The sequence below is a fragment of the Pteropus medius genome, unplaced genomic scaffold (assembly GCF_902729225.1).
Source record: "Pteropus medius unplaced genomic scaffold, Ma_sr-lr_union100, whole genome shotgun sequence".
Lineage (NCBI taxonomy): Eukaryota > Metazoa > Chordata > Mammalia > Chiroptera > Pteropodidae > Pteropus > Pteropus medius.
The window spans coordinates 4,692,142-4,714,827 of record NW_024352784.1 but is presented as its reverse complement, the minus strand read 5'-3'; the positions used below and the strand labels follow the sequence as shown (position 1 = coordinate 4,714,827).

The window sequence follows — 22,686 nt, the reverse complement described above, 5'->3', positions numbered from 1 at the left end:
AACAAGGAATGAAAGTGAGAGCATCAGTCATGGGCTGGGGTTGGTGGGGACCGGGGGGCGGGGGGGGGTGGGAGGAGTGGAATATAGTGGGGAGAATATACAGGCTTCAGAGTCATACAGTCTTGTGTTTCAATCCCAAAGGTGTTATTTGACCTTAGACAAGCCACATAATCTCACTTATGAAATAGATAATATATACCTTGAAGGGTTGTTCTGCAAATAAGAGATACTATCTGTAAAGTCTCTTGTGTATAGCTGACATGTAATAACTAACTACTATTATTATCTGTCGTCTGATTATATCACTTTCTTGTTGAATAACTTTCCTTGGTTTCTTATGTCTCTTTAAGAAATCCTACTTCTAAATATGGCTTAGAAGACCCTCCATGACCTGATATCCTTTTACCTCTTCAGCCTTGATCTTGCCACTCTGAGCTTCCTTGACTTTGCTTCAGCCACATTAAACTACTTTCTTAATCTACCCAGGACTTTATACTGCCTTTATATGTACATGGAACATTATTCCTATCCTTGACTTGGCTTACCAATTTAGACATCATTCATTTATTCTTATGTTCATTCATTCATCACATGGTTATGGAGGACCCATCATGCAGCAGGTACTAAGATCCAGCAGTGAACAAGGTACCTACAGTCCCCGTCCTCTCTGGAATGTACCCTGTAGCCTAACCATATCTGCCAAGTCTGTACTTGGAGCCCCTGCTCTATACTTTCAAGTTTTCTATACTTCTAGTCTCATAGACCTTCTCTTAATATATTTCAATTGCTTCTTACTCATAGTCGACCATCGCTAGGTTGTAAGCTCTGTGTGGGCATGAACCGCGTTGTTCTAATCTTTATTTCCCACTGCCTAGCACATTAAATATTTGTTGAATTATCAGCAAATTACTTAGCAAACTCACTTAGCTCTAAAATATACCCAGTGCATCTACTCTGTACAAGGTACTATGGGAGATAAAGATACGGGCCCATCACACCAGCCCAAGTGAGGGTAACAAGCACCAAGATTTCTGACTCTTGGGTTCGTGTCCCACTCGCTGAACTAACAAGTCCTTGTTTATATTCTCTCGATTCTGTTGGGGTGATAACTCACTGCTGTTTTCTCCACCATTGTAGCCCCTGCTATAGAAGAATTCTCTTTCAGTACTTTTAAGGCCCCCAATCCACAGAGTTCCATCAGCTTCATAGACCCTGCTTATGTCTCCAGGAACCACATCAAGTTCTGAGCGGCAGCAGCGACACAGACAAGAGTGAATGACCAGATTAGGTACCTTTGGCTTTCTCTGAGGCCTTGGGTATTTCTGCCTCCCTTGGACACTATGTCTATAGCTTCATCTTCTTTCTTCAATTAATTGTCAAAGCCTAGTTGTATCTCCTATCTCTAAATGAACAAAATAAGTATACTGGAAACTCAGCTTTATTCAGTTTTGCTTACGTTAAATTAGGTTGGTCTCTGTTACTTTAAGAAGAAAGTCATTCTTATGTGCTGATCTTAAGCATCAAAATCAGTACAACCTTAGGGAGGGCAATTTGGCAATTTGTGTCAAGAGTTCCTAAAAATTTATATCCTTTGACAGAGTAATCCTGTTCCTAGGAATTTATCCTAAAGATAACTTAAGATACATCAGAGATTTGGTTGCACTTACCCAAAATGCAAGCATGATGCTCAGGAGAAATTTATCTCTATCAGACTTGCTTTAAAGTTGCTTACGAGACATTCAATTTTCGGATGAGAGTTATTATTACAAGTTATTCAGGTCCAAAATTTAAACGTTTGGAAGGTGTGAGGGCAAAAAAGTTCTCAACTCTGTATTGTATAGAGTACTGAGAGGAGTGAACTAAAATTTCAAAGATCAAGCTCCACCATCGACTTGTGTGGTGGTCTTGCTAAGTCACCAGACCTCCCTCAGCCTATTTTCTCATCTACAAAAGGAGGTAATATCTGTGTGATCTACCTTGGACAGGCATGTAAGGAGGGGCTCCAGCTTTCCCTTTTGTCTGCACTAGTGATGCATTATCTCTGTAATGATATGAATTGTCTTCATTAGCTTCCCTTTTCTTTTAGAATGACAAAAGCTTTACCACAGCCACATGGTTCCCAGCATGGGTATGTCCCCTATTGCATCCTCTCACAGTGCCCGCTGTAGATCCTTCATAAGGCTTTTCACAATGGTCCTTAAATACTTGTTTATGCCTTATTTATTTGGTTGCCTCTCCCTTTCAAAGCTCCATGAGGGCAGGTTCTGTTTCTGACTTGTCCATGATTGTGTATTTTCAGGGCTTGGCAGAATTCCCAGCAAAGAGCCGGGAGGTAATTTGCTAATAAATGAATTTTATCATCTTAGAGTGTCAGGGATAAAGATCTAATGCCTTCATTTTACAGCTGACAAAACTAAGGCCCAGAGAAGATTAATGACTTTTCCATAATCACATGGCCAGTAAGTAGAAGAGGCAATTCTAGAATTCATTCATTCATTCCATAAATATTTTCTAAGCACCTACTGTGTTCCAGGCACTGTCCTAGGTGCTGCAGACAGAATGATGACCAAGACAGCCCCTGACCGCCTAGAATTTACATTGTGGCAGAGACGGCCAATAAGCAAATAAACAAATAGCACTTATCGCTATCTCTGATATTATATATCTATGGAGAAAGAGGTGCTCTGAAGACAAAAATCACATAACCAGTGAGGATTCATACCCATGTTTTCTGCTTCAAAGTGCAAGGCTCTTTCCACTACACCACGCTGCCTGCCCTGAGTAAACAAACAAAACCATAATTTATGAGGCTCCCTCAGCTGCCTGTGTGTGTGCTTGGTGGGGTGAAACCCTCATGCTGTCCATGAAAAAGGGCCAACATCATCAGAAGCAGCAGCTGACTGGCTTGCCTGCTAAAGCAGGTGTCACAGCGTTAGCCAGCCTGGCCTCTGCGGCCTTGAAACTTCACATCTGGCGCCCAAAGAGAGAGGGAGTGTGTTTAAATAAGACAGCTATTGACCAAGCAGATTGAGGAGGGTTGGAGTTGGCTGCTCTCTGGGAATGATGCAAACCACAAGGGGACAGTACTCAGGAGGTGAACAGAGAAAACAGATGGGCTCAAACTGCAGGCGTGACTATTGCCTGAGCACCCCATACATCACTGGGGGAAGGAGGGGGAGGCCTCTTCACTGCTGGAGATCTGTTTATTTTTTCATTTATAAAGGCGCCCTCTGATGTACTTGGGGAAATAGAATGTCCACTCAGACTACTGGCTTTCTTCTAAACGGTTTCAAATAGAAATAGGATTGAAACAAGAGTATAGAATGCACACGGAATGACATGGTAGCTCACCTGAAAGGGAGTCATGGATCGGGCAGGTGAGCAGAATCACAAGGATGCCCACTGATACACCGAGTCCATTAACACTCCCTCCTCACTTTGTCATAACATCAGCTTTTACAGTCCAAATGTGTTACCTAAAACCTGAAATGGACACTCTAATAAATATAGTTGAAAACAAAAGAATAGTTGAAAACAAAAAAAGGATGACAACTCATTTTTCTCACATAGGTAAGATCAAAGCCCAAACACTGCTTTGAAAACCATAATAGGTATCATCCACCATCCACTGCGAACTGGGAACTTTATATTTGTTATTTCTAATCCTCACAATAATCTTGAGGTAGATATTACTTCCATCTTAGAGATGAGCAAACTGAGGCTCAGAGAAGTGACTTTCTAGTAGTCACACTGGTAGTAAATGGGCACTGAGCTCTAGTCTGTCATTCTAAATCCAAGTACTTTCTACAAAACCAAAAGTGACAACCCCTTGTCTGATAGCAAAAAGCGACTGTCTCTAGCTGTTCTGTTGCTTCTAATGTTGTATAAGATGGGAAGCCACCTAACTCATACTGTGAGCTATGCACAATTTTAAGTAAGGATAGGAGGCTTCAGGCAGGAGATTCAGGACAGCTGTTCACTTATTTTAGGGGTGAGCTTTGGGGTTTGCAGTAAAAAAACTTATGGCTAGAGGAGAAGCATATCATTGCACAGTTCCAAATATAATGGCTGTTGAGTAAGTGCCTGAGATGCACCCTCATTACGACACGCAAGTCTGTTTACTGTGCTCCACTCCACTGAAAAAGAACTCACGTCAAGAATGGATGATGAAAGGACACAGTCTGCCCCTCAAATCCCAGCTCTACCAGGTGCCACTTAGCTGGACAGCTTCTCTGCCACTCAATTTTCTAATTCATGAAATTGGACTGATATCTATGCCTCACAAAATTGCTAGGACTAAGTGACAAAAAGTATATGGAAGAACCTGGCAAGGAATAGATGTACAATAAATATGACTTGCAATGAATTTAGTTGACCAGTCTGGGACTATGGGTCATTTTGGCCCAAAGAATTCCAGGGAGATGCAGTCAGTTCCAGATCTAAATCAGAGTGTGTTCGTGCGTCAGAGAATGGCCTGCATGTATCCTTAGTGGAACTGTGGAACCAATCCCATCTCCATGGTTTAACTAGGACCCTGGCTCAGGCAAGAGCCAGAGGATTTCCAAGCATGAGATGACCAAGCAAAAAGCTAATCATTCCATATTTGAAGTCACCCCCAATTCTCTCCTGAGTTTCTGAGGGGATCAAAGCTAAACTAAATCCAACTTCATATTATTTTCCTCTGCTTGCTCTATCTCAAGATGCAGGTACAATTTGACTCCTGGGGACTTATGATCTACTTCCTATCAGTAATTCTCTCTCCAGGCTACAGAGGTGATTTTTTGAGTATACAAATCTGACATGTTAAAATCCTTCAATGGCTTTCTATTGCATATAGAGTGAAGTCTAAACTACTTAGCAAAGACCTGTGTGATCTGGCCCTTGACTACTTATTTGGCCTCATAACCCACTATTCTACCTCTCACCATACCACTAATAACTCTAAACATTCCATGCTTTTTCTTTTGCTTCTTATGTTGTATGTCCTGTTCCTTCTGCCTGGGATGCCCTCCACTTTCCCATTTTGCAAACTCTTATTCTCAAGAGCTCGGTTTAAGTACATCCTCCTCTGTGAATCCTTAATCCCTATGGCAGTCACAGATAATGCTTCCCTAAGCCCACACTTCCTTTAACAGAGGAGGAAAGATGTGGTATAGTAGTATAGAGAATACAGGTTTCAAGACAGAAAGCCTAGAGTTCAAATTCTGGCCCTCCCTCCAGGCCAGCCAGAAAATCAATCAGAAAAGAGAAAGCCTTAGTCTCTGGCCTAATGTATTGTCCACTGGTGTGGTTTTCCTTATGTAAAGATAGATGCAGAGAACCACAGTAAGAAGATTCAGTGGCAAGATCATCCCTACTCAGAATCAACAATTTTAAAGTTGTGATTAATTTTAGTCCTTTTGGTCCAACTTCCATGTTCATTTATACACCCATCTGGCGGTCAGCTTCCAATACAGGTTTGCTAATAACAATTCCAGTATTCTAGTTCCTCTAATTTTTTATTATAAATATATAATTAAAAATAAACACATCTCAATTAGTCATTTATTGGGCAAATCATTTAAACTCTCTGAGCCTATCTTCATTTATAAATGAAAAGTGCTGTAACAATTAGAGAAAATGTATTTCGATATCTAGCACAAATTTTGGCCAATGGTAAGCACTTATAATTATTATAGCACATTAGAATTATTTGTCTGTTTCTCCCCTACTAGATAGTATAAATTACTTGAGGGCAAGAAATTCATCTCTGTATTCCCCAGCATCTAGCACAACAGAGCTGGGCATATAGTAAACTTTTAACAAAACTCTTTGAAATGCACAAACATGCATATGTCAACCCCCGGAGGGCAGAGAACTACTTGTGCTTCTTTTATATCTTTCATAGCAGTCAACATGGTTATTGGGCAAATCAGTAAGCATTCATTCAGGCACACTTATCAGTGGACCAAAACATTTTCCTTCTTAGGGCTTGCTATACAATGGAAAAGTCACATGATGTGCAGTCTGAAGACCTAGGGACTACCTCTGGTTCACTGCCCCCCTGTGAGATGCTGGCCATACTGGCTAAACAGACTGGGCTTGTTTTCTGCAAAATGGGGGAAAGAAAAACCTTATGGGTTATCACAGAGATAAAATAAAACACCATATAAATAAAAGTAGGGCATAACTAACTACCTTTTATATTATCCTTTGTCTTCTGAGACTGCAGCATGGCTTAAATAGGAAAAAAATGCCAGATTTCCTCTTGATTTTCTTACAAAGCTAAGTCAAAGGCAAGGCCAAGAATTAGACAGGTTTTTGGTTTTTTTTTTTCTTCAGAGAAAAGCAGTGTTCTTGATTTAAACTAAAACCAATTAAATGGATTGCTTAGGAAACTATACTCTGTTTAGAAGTTTCCTGGTGATATAAAATTAATCATAAACCTTTATTTTATTCTAGTCTCTCTTTAAATTCTTAACATTTATTAGTCTACTTACCTAACTTTGTAATTTAGTAAGGTATATTGAACATAATTGAATCTTTGTTTATAGATTCAAGACCACTTGGCAGGGATGCTGTAGAGGACTCAAAAGCAGATGAGTGGTTGAGTTAAACATTAAGATTGTCTTTAAATCTGACAATCTGGGACCCAAACAACTGGTTGTACCTGCACTTATAAAAATGAACACAAGTCATCACTGGATTATATAGAAGCGTGTACTACTGTACAGCCAAGAGCACTATAGCAGGGTGGTTAAGACTGTAGGCATTGAAGCCAAATTGTCATGATTTATATACCCTGCTGGCTCTGTTGCTTGCTCTCTGTGACCTTGAACAAATTATTTCTCAGCCTCAGTTTTTTCAAGTGTAAAATGGGAATAAAAGTACCTATCTCATAGTATTGCTATGAGGATGAAGAGTTAATACATCTAACATACTTGGCATATACTTGGTGTTCAAAAATGCAAGTTATTCTGCCCCGTGTTAGTTTAATATATATTAAAATACTAGAGGCTGTCTATGCAACACTTGTAAAGATGAAGAAATTGAAGTTCTCAGAGGATTAGTACCTGACCTTAGGATTTGATCTGCCTCCCAATCCTTTGTTGTGTCCATCACAGCACCCTGCTTCCCTGGTATGCCAAAATCATTGAGAGTGTACAAAACGGAGTTGAATCGATGCTGAGCCAATATATATCCTATTAGGTACCCTTTGGAATAATCCTTGGTACCTACTTGCTCTCTTGTCAATATTCTCATTCTTGAAGTAGGACAGAAATAATTCCATTAAGGGTTCACTTAATCATGGTTTACTTGCACCATGATTGTGTGGTGCTTGAAGTTCAAATAGCTAAAATTCACTAAAATGATAGACTTTCCTCAGTCTGTGTCTTGTTTTAAATCCTTTATTCTTTGTACAGGACTATAAAATTTTGCCCATTACGATTATCTCAGTTGTTTTTTGAACTATTAAGTCCCTTGTCTCCCACTTATCTAAGCATCGTTTCAACCGCTATATAAAATGCTTTTTAGTGTGTATGTTTTGTCACTCCAAACTCTAACCTCTGAGCTCTTGCAATCCCTAAAGTATCTTATCCAGGACTAAACATGATAGCATTCAACAACTGCTTGACACTTTGGATTTGAATGATCCAAAGCAGATACTAAACAACATGGTTTTTCCGTTCTTTAAGAAAATTCCAGTAAAAGACATGAAATAAGAACTTTGAGAAAGAGAGCCTAAAAGACCAAAGAAAGACGTTAAAGGATTAGCCATGAAGAACTTTGGGTATTAAAAAAGGGCGGGGGAGAGGGGTGGAGAAGCCAGGGCAAAGCCTCAAGAAACAAGGAGTCTGGCAAAAGCAAATGAGAAAAAGAGAGGGAGAGGTATGGGGGAGCCAGATAATATTTAGCGTTTGAAATAAAAGTGAAGTCTAGAGTTAAGGTGGGTTTGGATCCGAAGGCTGACCAAGTTTCTCTGGCGAAAGAGCCTGGGTGGCAATCTGTGGGTGGCCTACACACAAAAATCGGGACACAGATACAAGTAGTGAGAAGTGTCATGCAGCAGGGAGTGGCAAGGGGTGATCTGAAATGCAGTCATTTGGGTACAATGTGCCCTTCAGAGAGGGCACGGTGACAGCATGGGCTAATTTACAGAGCCGCCAGGGCAATAACTCAGAAAGCAATACTGCCTTTTCACAACAAAACGAGGCAGCCCTAGAATGTTTCATGGTGGTAAAAAACTGCATTACAGCATACTGAGATCCCGGAACCAATGAAAGGAGACAAGTTTACCAAAACGAGTCTTGACACTGAGTACGTTTCTGGCAAATATGTTATTATGCACGCATTCTACTCAGGTCCTGGGGAAACTTTCGTTTCCTTATATGGCCCTTCTCTTCAGCTCTCTCCTGTATAATAACTAATGTCTTCTTAGAGAAACAAAGATAGAAAAGGAATAGAACTCTTCACTTGTCCCCCATCCCACCTCCCCTTTTATTTCAGGGAAGTGAGTAGAGGCTCATATCATTGAGAGTGTAAGAGACGAACTCCTAGCTTTTAAAATCACTTTTTAAAAACTGAAATTATTTCTGCTAGAGAAATCTATGTAGATGGGGGAAGACAAGGGGAATACTGCAATTGTCTACATTGGCTGCCAGAATTAACCAGCCTTATTTTAACCATGACATTTTTCTTTAATCCCATTAGTACTTTAATACTACTAGAACTAAGATACAATGTGCATGCATGGATAAAAACACTATATGGCATACAAAGTCAAAGAAAATGCCAGCTGCCACTTTCTTTTTAATATTTGTATTTTTTTTCCTTTGCACCCATCCACCCCACCCCCCTCCCTTGAGCTTGTTCTCTGTATCTATGGATTTCTTTTTGTTTGTTCATTTATTTTTCACATTCCACATATAAGTGATATTTGTCTTTGTCTGACTTATTTTAGTATAATACTCTCGAGGTCCATCCATGTTGTCATAAATGGCAAGATTTCATTTTTTTTACTGCCGAGTAGTATTCTATTGTATATATATACTACAACTTCTTTATCCACTCATTTATTGATAGACACTTAGGATGCCCTCCGTATCTTGGCTGTTGTAAATGATGCTACAATGAACATAAGGGTGCATATATCTTTTCAAATTAATGTTTGTTTTCTTCGAATGAATACCCAGAAGTGGAATTGCTGGGTCATATGGCAGCTCTATTTTTAATTTTTTGAGGAATCATACCATTTTCCATAGTGACTGTACCAATTTATAATCCCACCAGTGCATGAGGGTTCCCTTTTCTCCACATCCTCACCAACAGTAATTTGTTGACTTTTTTAATAATAGCCATTCTGACAGGTATAAGGAGGTATCTCATTGTGGTTTTGATTTGCATTTCCCTGATTAGTAACGCTGAGCATCTTTTCATTTCTATTAGCCATCTGTATTTCCTCTTTGGAGAAATCTCTACTTAGGTCTTTTTCTCATTTGTTGTGGAGAAAAGGATCTTGTGTAGAAGCAACATCTGCGTAGACTGTGCACTGTGTCATGCAGGCCAGTTGGAGCCAGGCGGGTGCTTACTGCACCTGGTTTGCTGGCTTGCCGAACTGGAGCAGCTCAGGGCAGGGAGGCCAGGTGCATGTGGTGACGTGCTGCTAATCCTGCTTGCTCCCTTTGTTTGGGCTGAAATGGGCTCTGGAGAGTGTGGCGGAGAACATGCTGTGGCTATCTTGCAGGTAGGCCAGAGCACCTGGGTAAAGCTCCCCTTGACCCTACTGAAGTAGACATAAAACAATGGCACTCGCTGGCTACTCCAATCCTGGAGTTCCCACAAAACCTGGAAAGCTCCCATGGTTTCCTAGCCTTTTCTATTTTTTCTTTCCTTTGTTGTGCAGATGTTCAATCAGCCTTCAGTTGTCTTTCAGGAGGAATTGCTCTGTATATAGGTGTATATTTCAGTGTGCTCATGAGAGGGGGTGTGGTCAGTGACCTCCTACACTGCCACTATCTTTGACCTCAGTCCCAGCTGTCACTCTTAAATGAGAATTTCTAATGTTACTCTTCTGAATTCTTCACTTGGCCCTCAGTCTTCAAATAAAATCCACTCATTAGCAGGACTCCAACTTCACTTCTCAATATGTCTTCCTCCCTATTCCCAAATTCCATTTCATTTTCTCCCTCCACGCTGTGCTCCTCTGCCTGGAAAGTCCTTTCTATTCCAATAGGTAAAATCCTACTCATCCTTCAAAAACCTACTCGGTTTCCTCTCCTCCAGGACTTTGTCCACACCTACCCTCCAATGAGGACCCTGTGCTTATTTGTCACTGCACTCATCCTAAGACATAATTTCATTTTACTGATTTGTCTCTTCTATATCCTCAGAACAGTGCCACATTCTAGGATTTTATTATATCCTCTGGTGCTAGGGTCAGACGCCTGACACATAGCAGACTCGCAATCAATGTTTTAGTGAATATAAATATACCCATCTATGAATTTTTCAGTAATAAAACATCTAACCTCTCCCAAACCTTTCATGAAATAGGACAACTGTCTTCTCTCTTTGGACCACATTTATAGCCAGAATGATGACATGACTCTGAAAGACTATAACATCTAGGTCACATCCTTGATAACATTTCAGGAAGTTGGTAGCTGAATGCATCAGTTGTAGAGCACCTATGTGCTGCCACTGTGTACTGAATTCATGCTGTATATACATTACTTCAGTCCTGACAATTCATGGTAACTTTTTAGCTCTTTTTTGGTAAAGAACCTGAGGCTTAGGAATTTGCCCCAGGTCACACGGCTAGCAAGTGATGAAGCCAAACTAATACAATGTGCAAGATCAGGACTAGATTTTATTCTAAATGAACTAAAAAATGAGGTTGGCTGGAACTCAGATTTCCCACAGGGCTGAAAAAATGATGAAGGCAGCAAATAACTTGTCCACCTCAGACTATGGGTATGCAGTTTTAACAATATAAACGAAAAACCAGCCTTGTTCCTGTTCAGTTTAAATAACTGCACACAGTTGCCATCTTGTCAAATAACAGACTCATCATTCAGTTTGAAGCACTGTTTTAAAATAACTTCTCAAATTTATTTAACTCATGTGGATAACATGGTAGTTTTGTATTTTTTTTAAAAAAGCCACCACCTATTTAGTCTTGCAGACAGCTGAGTTTAGGCCGTATATTGGACATAGTGATCACAGGATTACTATCGTAGGACTTGCATTATCCTTTCAATGAACACCAGAGTTTTCCAATTCAAAATTAAGTTTATTAGAGGTCTCAGAATAATTTTTAAAAGACCGAATTTTCTTCTTCACTTCTATTTAGAAAAATGACTACAAGCAATGACAAAAATAATCATTTAAATGGGATTCCTCTCCAAAAAGTTTTTGTAAAGGTTTTAAGTGCAGGTTTTTCATCCTTTTCTCTATCCTTTTCCATTTAAAAAAAGGGGTTTGGAATATGTCAACCTTTACTCAGCTTGCTACACAAAGCCTTTGCCTTTTCAAGTTCTAGATGTAATGCCAAGACTCATCTTCCAAACCTCTGGTCTTAATCAAGTCCATGGGGAGCCTGGCTAGAGAGCCCTGGGTGACAGTTTCTAAAGAAACCACTGTTAATCCAAGGTCAGTCACAATCCTAACTTTAAACAGTAGATGGCTGACTGTATCGCTTAGGACATACACCAGGCTGAGGTGAAAAGAGCAAGTCGGACCTCCCTCGCCTGTTCGTAGTGAATCATACCAGCAGCCGCGCATACGTTCCTTCCCGCCCCCCTCCACCCCTGTGCTCACTGTGCAAGAGCACCACCACACCACCTCGATTGCTGAACTCACTGTCCAGCCACGATGGTAGTCGCTTAAAGGTTATCACTGGAACAGATGATTTTCCTTAAGTAACAAGTGAAATTGTTTCACTTAATAGCAGTTTATACCTACTAACTCAGTATCTCCATCTCTTCTTGGAGAGCCTATACTTTTAGGCAAATGGGAGGGTTAAAAATAAAGGAGCAACATCCGTATTGTAAATGTGTGCTTTATCGCTTCCTCACGAACTTCCTGGAAAATTGCTGTTTCTGAATGTTTCGTTTCCTTGAGAAATTTTACTTAACTGTTGTATACCACATGTACTAAGGGATTTCTCTTTTTAGCCTTCATTTCATTGTATGGGTTTCGCTCTCTAGGTATTAAAAAGAAGAAAAGGGAGGTGACAAAACAAAGTATAAAAGCATGCCCTGTGTCAGCAACCTAAGCCCTCTAATATCATCAATGCTGACTAAGTAATTTCTGGGAGTTGAATACATTGTTACATTTCTATTTGTGCTCTGCCTGAGGCTTTTCCCTAACCACTAATTGCAAGTGAAGGTCGAGAGCTTTTGTGAAAGGGGGAGGTAGAACACAAGTAATGTGCTGGTATGCAGCCAGGTGTCAGTGTACTTTATAATGGAGGAAAAGAGGATTATAGGGAGATTTTTGTTTCAGCCTCTAGTCCAACCACTTTTTAAAAGACTTACAGAAAACGGCTTCAAACAGAACTGTGGTACTGGGGAAGGGGTGACAGGGGGAGTGGTAAATACATCCAGTAAAATTCAGCGGTAAAAGAATACCCACACAAGTCCACAGAATACAAAGGAACAAGGAACGCCCTGAGCCGTAAGTGGATCAGGGCCTAGGGTAGGCAGGGTGCAGAGGATTAGCCACTGAATGGCTTCAGTGATAATTCTGAAACCTGTTCCAATTTTTCTGGAGTACATTCTTCTCCTGGACAGGTCAAAGATTGTGCTTAAAAAATGTCATTAGAAGGTAACAGCTTTCTAAATATTCATTTGCCTCTTGCTTCCAGGTGATTTCCTTTTGGTTAAAAAGCAGTAGTATAAACCGTACAGGATGGGAGAACAGTCTTCTGATATGGGTGAGGTGAGGCACTGGATGAACTTACACAGTAAGCAAGAAGTCTGCATGTCTTGGTCTTTTCCCTGACCACTCAGCATCTCTGACCTAACAGAGATAACAGTTCACTTCTTCTGGAAGAAGCCAGTAATGGACACTTGTCTATTGGCTTTGCCCAGAGCAGCAGTCCCTTTCTTGGGGCCCTTTCGTTCTTCTTTGAATTCTTTTCTCATAGTCGTGGTGGCGGGTCTTTGTATGGAAGATGTCTTCACCTTAAGTTCCTCTTCACTATCTGTGCAGGACTCACTCTCATAGACTTTTTCAGTCACTGGTTGAATAAGGAAAAAAATGGTACATGAGTTGGTTGAGTCATTTAGAACACAATTCTATCGAGAATGAGAGGTCTTGTTCACCCAGATCTCCTCAAACCCTCTAATCAAAGGAGGTGTGCTCATCTACAACAAAGCTTATTCTCACTGGGAGATCAGATCTAGCTTTGGGTAGGAAGTATGTGGTATCTTGAGCTGACACAGCCTCTAGTCGGGGCTCAGAATCAATATTCACTCTCATTCCCGCACTGCTATATCACATGCCCTTAAATTGGCCGTTATCATTTGTCCAAATCCTGCATCTGGGTCCTGGGCCTATGCTGGCTAACTTCCTGAGATATAATCGGAACTGTCTATCTCCAACACCTATGTGTTGACTGACTGCTTCGATCTCACCTCCCTGACCCACAGTGCCTGCCTATTTTCATTTCGTTTTCCTAGTCTTAATCTCTGCTCTATTTGCCAGTCTCCATCCTGTCTAGCCAGGTTCACAGTCATGGACCCTCCTGACTAGCTCTATCTTGATTTCACCCATTCTCTGCACATCTTAAGTATAGAGAATTGGAGATTACATAATTGTTTGGTTCTTAGTTCTGAACGACTGCTAATTAACCCAAGATTTAGTAGTGGTCCACATCATGAAGATAACTGTCCCACGTAAACCCTATCAAATGACAAACATGATAGTTTCAAGGAAGGAAAGTGATAAAATGAGAAATATAGTTACCAATTCTTACTTCCTATTAGCCAAAGGCATATTTTACCTTTTCCCCTGCCAATAAAACTCACTGAACTTCCCTAGTGAAAACTTTGAAAAAATTATACCAGTGAGCAGTCATTGTAAGGAAGCCCCGAAGGGCAAAGACAATGGCTTCGAACAATGATGTCACAGAAATGACTCTCTTTCCAATATTACTGCGATGCACATACCGACCACAAGAAACAGTACAACGTCACCTTCCTATGACTTTAGAGAGCTGAAGCAGCTGTATAACCAACGTCTTCTAAATTCTTTTTCAGCCTTCCTAGAGGCATACATTTTGGAATCAAATATCTGTGTTCTAATACCTAGTCTGCCATTTATATAATCTCACACTTTAATGCATCGGAATCATCTGGAGGGCTTGTTAAAATATTGGTTAGTGGGCTCCATTTCTAGAGTTTCAAATTCAGTAGATCTAGGATGTACCTAAGAATCTGCTTTTCTAACACATCCTTGGGTGATGCAGATGTGGCTGGTCTGGAGACCACACCTTGAGAAGCACTTTTTTTCCCTCCCTTGTAAAATGGAGATACATTGTCTCATGGAATGTACAAATGCACTTTGTAATCTTTGGCAAGCCCCCTTCAATGCTATTTTTTCCCCTCACAATGGGCCATGCTGGAGGTCAATTGGCTATTGCCATTGGAGCATTCTTTCACTTTATCCCTCCAGTGCCATTAAGGCTGTATAATTAACAGTCCCCTCCTTAAGAGTTCCTAGGATTTGTCATTACTTTCAAGAGCCTAGAATTTTGCTGACTCTTGCCAACTTAGAAGCTAAAAACACTGATAAATATGAAATATGTAGAGTGTTCTCAAAGGCCTACCCACTCAGCGTTGCTCCACAGACCAGAGGGCTTTAGAATTTCTCATGAGCTTGTCAGAAATGCAGAATCTCAGGTCCCACACCAGGCCTACTGACTCATAATTTGAAGTTTAGCAAGATCTTCAAGTGATGCGTATACTTAGCAAAGTTTGAGAAATGTTGCTTTAAGATACGTAGGGAATTTTCATGGTATATTCATGAGGTCAGCAATTACGATCTCATAACACCATCTCCATCTGGTACACAACATCAAAAGCATTATGTAACTAGATTAACTGGAACAAAGTTATGAGCTGTTATTTACTCAATATCTCAAAGTCTGAAGAGCCATCTGTAGAAACAGAATAGAAACTACTGTCTACTGTGTAAGACATATTCTATATTCAAATGGCAGCATGTCTATAATATTAAACTCTAGCATCAATTAGCTTATTATTTCATTACTAATTAATGAAACCACTGTTTTGTCTCATTGCCAATTATGTGCAATGCATTGCTTGGGGGAGTTAAAAACCAGTCAAGGCAGCACCAATGAAATTTCTTAAGCAGCATATTTGGTATACATTATGAGCTACAAGAAGCATTTCTATATTCAAAGCTGTAGCTACTTCAAACTACAGGACAAAGGAGATTTCAATTTAAAAATACAGGATCTTTATTTTAGCTGAATAACAAGCCACTTTTCTAAAAAGCCCAGTTCAAATGGGTAACATCAGAATTCTTTTCCATCAACTGTTTTGCTCCCGAAAATCCACCTGATCCAGAAGTCCAGCACAAACTTATCTCAGGGGCCCGTCAACAAACTCACAAAAAGGAAAAAGATCAGCTTTGTAGACCCACAGACCAATTCTGATCCAGCACAGGACAGGGCAAGACCCCTGTGTCGATACATCTGGAACAGTCTGAGCAGAGAGGGGAAAGCAGAACTCCTTTGTTGGAGCCAAGATTCATTAGGTTGAGCTTGGACTGAAAACCTTTTTTTTAAAAAAAAAGTGCTACGTGAGCACAGTTTTCATTGTTGCATCCAAGTCTCTTAACAGTCCTGTCTGGAGACAGGACTGCAAAAAGTCCACATCCCACACCTGGCCAAAACTTGAGTACTGTGTTTTGAACAAAAAAATAAGTAATTAGCCACAAATTCCCAATCGACTCTCACAAAGATATATTTGGGGTAGAAGTGGGAAAAAACTAGCACTGATGCTTTTGTCCTCTTAAATTTAAAAGAAAAAAAAATAAGAATTTCAACAGAAAATGTATTACCACCAACAGTCAAACCAAGAGGCTTGAAAATACAGTTAGAAGACTGAAAAAACAGACTACTCGAAGTCAAGAATTCATAGGCTCACAATAAATTTGGCACTGAAAAGACAATTTCCACATGTAAGGACTTTTATTCCCCAATCACATGCTACAATTAAAATGGCAGAGGCCCCTTCAGAGGAGGAGGAGGTAGGGAATAATGGGACAAGGCTCACAACTGATGTTTTTACTAGTTTTAACAATCACATTGCCTAGGAAAAGCTGATTCTTCAGAGTCAATATTTTTAAGACAAAAATTTTAAAAAGAAAAATCAAGAAAGGGAAAAAATACTTCTTTAGGAGAGCCAAGCTGTAACAGGTGCCACAGGAAAGAAGAAATGACAATTATGGGCTATCCAACTAACAAGAGGTTTAAGAGGCGAAACCTACAACTCTTTCAAATATAGAAATATGGTACCAGGGTCTGAGTAGCCCATCAGGCCTCAAGGCTAAAACCTAAAAGCCCCACAGAAGTCTGGTTCTGTTGTGGAAAGGGTAGAACAAGCTAAAACATGGTGAAGAATCAGCCAATGACTCAAAGCCTGAATTATTTTTTTTAAATGTTAAATACATACTTTCTAGTTTTATTAATATAATTAAAGTATACCATTGTATAAGTTTAAGGTGTACAGCATAATGGTTTGACTTACATATATTGCAAAATGATTACTGCTATAAGTTCAGTTAGCATCCATCATCTCATATAGGTAAAATAAAAAGAGACACAAAAGAAAAAAATCTTTTTTCCTTGTGAAGAGAACTCCTGAGATTTACTCCCTTCACAACTTCCCTATATCATACAGTCATCACGCTGCACATAATTCTCTGGTACTTATCTTGTAACTGTAAGATTGTACCTTTTGACCTCCTTTCCCCTCCCCGCTACCCCCCGCCTCTGGTAACTACAAATCTGATCTCTTTGTTTACGAGTTTGTTCCACATGTAAATGAGATCGTATAGTATTTGTCTGTATGACTTATTTCACTTAGTACAGTACCTCCAAGGTCCATCCACGTTGTTGCAAGTGGCAGGATTTCCTGGTTTTCTAATGGCTGAATAATATTCTGTTGTGTGCGTGTACATGCACATTAAAGTTTGAGGTATGCTACTCTCTGTATTTATACATATCACAACTTCTTTATCCACTCATCTGTCAATGGACACTTAGGTTGTTTCATAGCCTAAATTATATTCCCCTCTAAGCCTCCATTAAAAGCACATGAGTTTACCTAACATGGCTTACAAACAGGAAACATTAAAGAAGTGATTTGGAAGAATCATACCTCTCTGAAGAATAAATGGGACAAAATACCAAAGACCCTTAACTCTTTCTTCAGAGTCTAATTACCTACAGGAGCTTCTTTTCCACTGTTCAAATGTATAAAATGACCATTCTAAAAAAAACACAAATGTTTCTCAACATCTATAACATTTTAAGTTGGTATCATAGTTTCCATCTTTAAAGTTTTTAGATATATTACCTCACCTGAATCTTCATAACAAACCCACATGTAGGCAAAACAGATATTTTACTTCCATTCCACAGCTCAAGAAACTCCCTTCCAGAGATGACATACTTTTATCCAAAATCTCCAAGCTTATTTTTAGAGTGTATGGCTCTAACAAGAACCCAGGTGTTCTAACTTTAGTTGTAGCAGTCTCTAAACTCTGCTACCCCACATCATTTGGGGGTGAGTCACATACACATTAAAGTTAGAGGTGCGATGCTCTATAAAGGATTGTGCTGCTTCTCTATGGTAATAACTCTATCTCTGGATTTGGAGCCAAAAATTTTTCTTACCTATGCAGTCGTCCTCATCCACAAAGGTTTTAGATTTCAGCACACGCTTTCGTTTTCTTCTGTTTTCTCCACTTAAGCTCTAAAAGGTCAGAGGAAGAGCAGAGATTACAACATTAAAGATGGCCAATGAAACTATAGAGAAAAATAACAAAAGCTTTTTAATTTATAACCTCCAATATTCCATGATAAAATGTTGAACAAAGAATTCTACACATTTCCTTTTATGGGACCAGCCCTACCACACATGAGTTATGCTCATTGTAGGTGCAGACTTGACATTACATCATTTATAAGAAGAAAATTAACATGTTGAACAGAAATCTGTGTTCATTCAGTCAACAAATTCTGTTGAGTAGTCCAAGCACCATGAGTTAAAAAGACCAATAGGGCAAGGACCTTAGTGGAGGAGAGAGAAAAAGAAAACAGAACACTACAATCCACTGTGGTAAGGTCTTTAGTAAAGAGCAGAGGCAGATATTATGGGAGCACACAGTGAAGGCCCCTAAACCAGACCAGAAATTTCCACTCCATCTGTCCTTGTGGTAGATACTTGTTATTTCAGCCTTGATGCTGCAACATTACAAGCATCTAATTTAGTCTCAGACTGGTATTACTAATACTAATTTCCTTTTATTCCCACTGGTCTTTAATCCTATTTCCTCTTCAACTAATGAAGAAATTATTGCAAAATTTAAGTGAGTCTTAATACAATGAACTAAGGAAAACAGCCATAAGAAAAAAAACTTGTCAGCATCCATCTTCTCAACTCTTCATTATCTGCACTAACAGATGCAGCTGAAGATCACTCAAAACTACACTTCCCCATTTGATGCCAGCTCTTCTCATCCAGCACTCTTCCAGAAGAGCTTCTGAAGATCAACCAACGTGCATAAGCTGTTTGTTCTGTATCTTTCACACACTTTGCTCTGATTCAGGTAAGACCTCATTTTGCACAATTCCAACATGAGTTGGAAGGCACAGCAGCCCTGATGCTGGAAGTCATGAAAACAAAACAGCTCCCAGGATCCACCTCTCCAACCTTCCTGAGACTTTGCCCTACATCTGAAATCTCTCTTAAGATGAGAAGAGGGGAAATGTCCATTCTGTATAACCTACAGGTGAGCAGAACAAGACAAAAGCCATCTACTGGCATCTGTGAAGTATACATCAGAGAACTGATTTAACATAGTAGTTTTAGGTCCTTGGGTGAAAAAAGACACATGGAAAAGCAACCATCCCAGTTAAGTTGTACCTTGATAGAAGGAGGCTCTGGCTCAGTCTTTGGCATTGGTTCAGGAGGTGGAGATATGAGAGGAGGTGGGGATGGTGACTCAGCTTCATAAGCCCCAGGAGAATCTGGTATGACTGAAATAATGAACCAAACTTAGATAACAGAATTAATGCACTATCTGCTACATTGCCTTCTCCACTGGCTAAGTTTCCACATCCAACAAACGACATTTTGCAAGCACTAACTGAAGAAAACCAAGGACTCTGTAGTTATATATCTATATATATCTTTAAAATATATATTTTATTCATTTTATACAAAGACAGAGAATCAAGAATTATTAGAGCTGAAATGTATTTTAGAGATTATCTTAGCTAAACTTTTTATTTTATAAATAAGTCAGGGTATGAAGTTGTTTTATAAATATCCACTGATCATCTACTAAGTCATGTATGTCACTTATGTTATTTCACTTTATCCTCACAACAACCCTAAGAGACAAATATTATTATTCATACATTAGAGCTGAGTAACAGGTTCAGAGAAGTTAACTCTTCAGCCTTACTACAAGTATCCCATGCTGCCTTATTATTCAGGACCAGACATTTTCTCTTAAGATCAAGTAAGTGGAGATAATCTTCAGATTATGCCAGAGTCTCTGTGACTGTGGTCTGAGGATTACTGAGATGTTAGACTGAAACTTTCCATCTGATGTTAGGACTATAAACCTTGGGGAGTGGGGGAATCATCTTTGAAATGACCATAATTATAGCTCTAACAATTAAGACTTGCTACTTCTAGTGATTGCTCCACTAATGAGGCTTGTTTTGCTACACAGATTATCAGAAAAGAACACTTTTAGGAAAGAAACACTGCTACCAAAGTGGTACCACCCGAAAAGAAGTACAAGAGGGATCCCATCGTTTCTGAATAGTTCTAGAAATAATGGTCTCAGTATGAAGCCCATGAGAATCCTCAGCTGACTTATTGCTTAATCACCACAAACACTTTGCTAGTCAAGGGACTGGGTAGCTGCTTAGCCTCACCTGCTCCCTGAATCTCCCGACTGTATTCAAATTCTTAGCACAAGTCTTGGATCTGAAATTCTCCCAACTGATTAGGTCAGTGTTAAAAATCATGACAGTGGAGCGTTCAAGGCCAAATGACCTAAAGAGGTGATGCAGAACAAGAACCAGAATGAAACAAATTATACACTTCAAGTATGAAATGGGCCCCCAAATTTTCTAAGCTCTGGGACAAAAGAGACAAACATAAAAAGAAAGTGGTCCAGCTATTAGCCCAGCTCTGGGACACTAGAAGATGATGGGTGCTCAAGCAAGCAAAAGAAAAGTCAAACCACTGAACTAGGCACCCAGTTTTCTAAAGGTATGCTATTAAGAAAGCTGTGTCACAGTGGTAGCAAAGTTTATGCAGTGAGGAAGCTAGAGAAAAGGAATTTTGAGTACTCACAGTAATAAATTTAGGAATTCTTATTCTACTTCCAGTTCTGTAACCACTTGACTTAACCAAAGAAAATACTTAAGGTATCAAGACTCCTCTCACTGCCCTGTATGGAACTGTTTATCTAGATTCCCCTACTCCAGACTCTAAGCTCTATAGAAGCAGGGGTACCACGATTTCTCTGGCATTGAACGCACATTCTCTTTTAAATAAAGGAAAACAATCATTTTCTGAACTAAATTTGAGATGAGGGGCTTCTTGGTCAAGAAAGACTAAGCATATAACTTCCTCTCTTCCAAACATTCCCAAAGAGAAACATTATAATGATAATAAAGGAGTGAAATACTGTAATGCCCTCATACCAACAAAGAGAACAGAAGAGGAGCCAAGAGCACTTAATAGTAAGAAATTTCAACAAATCCCTGGAAGATGTAAGGCAGATGGGAGAAAGTTGACAAAAGGAGCTTTAGTCAATTAGATGAGTCAGACAGAAGAGGTTACTATCTATTATAAAACTTCTATTTTGTCAGATTTTTTGAAATTGTACATAGGTATTTAAATTTTCTTAAAACAAAGTATTTTAAGAAAATTAGAATAGGGAAAACGGGAATTTTCTGGTCTTTGCAAAAATTAATCGTTCATTCTCATAAGAACCCCACAAAGTCATTATTTACTATTATTTGTTTTATAGAACTAAGGTTCAAAGAGATTAAAAAAACAAACTTGCTACATTCATATGCTAGAATCCATGTCTGTCTGCCTTAGTGTTTATTATTAAACCATGCATTCTCCCTCATATTGACATAAGCATAAGGAATGTTTGATGCATTGGGTACAGCTTAAATATACTTGTGATGAATTTGCAGCATTTCAGATGAAAGGTATCAAGTAGTGAAATGTCACTCATCCCAGAAAAGCACCCTTTGTTGAGGCAGAATAAGACTGTGGTAAAACTAATTTCAGGGATTCAGCAATGTAACCATTGTTTATCAGAGAGTTTCTGGCAGAGACTGGTAATTAGAATTCTTGGAAATCATTCATAGGTTCCAAGGAGATTTTTTTAAACTACCTATCTTAACCTAAAAAAGGGGGTCATTTGTTTAACATTCTCCATAAGCAATTTGCAAAGACAGAAATGTTAGCAAAGACTTTAACATACTGATTAAAACGATTTCTTCCTAGCAGTGTAGATGATAATCCTAATGTTATTTCTTTTTGGGTCTGGCCTTCTCTTGCTTTACAAAGAGAGTATATAGAATTGCTAAAGGTACTTATGACACTGCCAGGGAAAAGGACAAAGGAACAGTCCCTTAAATAGAGAGTTAAGGATATGAAGTTGAAGGGAATTTTCTGAGAGAAAGTACCTGCGAGTGTACTCACTACTGCTAAACACCTTAACTGAACACCTCAATAGGAAAAGTGGGGTGAACAATAAGAAAACCTACTCTGTGTCAAATACTGTCCTGGCACTTTTGACACATAATTTTATTTGATGTTCATAAAAAGCCTACAGTTTCTAATAACATCCCCATTTTAGAGATGAGGAAACAGGAATTGAAGTAACCTGTCTAAAGTGTCACAGAGTAAGTGGTGGAGGTCAGATTTAAACTCAGTCTGACTCCAAAGTCCCTGCCCTTATTCTGTTTGCTTATCTTACAACATTGTCCACAACCTAACACTAGAAGAGCCCATGCCATTCTCTTTCAACAAGGACACTACCGATTTTTCAACTCAGCAGTGCTACTTATATTGTGTGGAACACCACCAACACCCTTGATGCCTACAATATAACCTGTTTCAAAAGAGTCACGTGAATGGAACATCTCCAGTTTATTTTTTTTAAATGGTCTTTGATGATGATATGTGCATATTAATAATCCTTATTCTCTCCTTTTGTTATTTTGGAAAATTACAAGAAAATAATAGTTCTGGTCAGAAGGCTGAAGTATATTTTAAATAGGAATAGGTGCTATGTGTGTCTCAATGCTAGGATTACTACTGTCATTGTGACCCATAATAAATTACCTTTTAGTTCTTTGAGATCATAAGAACTGACCCCTGCTATAGACTGAATGTTTTTCCC

The 22,686-nt window shown here is 39.3% G+C and overlaps 1 protein-coding gene and 1 long non-coding RNA gene across 2 annotated transcripts in view; one reads left to right on the top strand and one right to left on the bottom strand.

Annotated features, from left to right (window-relative positions):
- LOC120590346 (uncharacterized) overlaps nt 1-22,686 on the top strand; it is a 63,288-nt gene that overhangs the window by 23,729 nt on the left and 16,873 nt on the right. Inside the window, exon 2 of the long non-coding RNA XR_005649682.1 lies at nt 18,701-18,846. This is a non-coding gene — a long non-coding RNA (uncharacterized LOC120590346). The remainder of the gene's footprint in view (nt 1-18,700; nt 18,847-22,686) is intronic.
- The window catches only part of POLD3 (DNA polymerase delta 3, accessory subunit), a 37,562-nt gene continuing 25,707 nt past the window's right edge, over nt 10,832-22,686 (bottom strand). The window contains exons 10-12 of the mRNA XM_039848041.1: nt 19,164-19,276; nt 17,912-17,990; nt 10,832-13,222 (exon numbers count right to left, since the gene is read on the bottom strand). Of these exons, the coding sequence (XP_039703975.1) occupies nt 13,020-13,222; nt 17,912-17,990; nt 19,164-19,276 (395 nt within the window). The 3' untranslated portion in view covers nt 10,832-13,019. The remainder of the gene's footprint in view (nt 13,223-17,911; nt 17,991-19,163; nt 19,277-22,686) is intronic.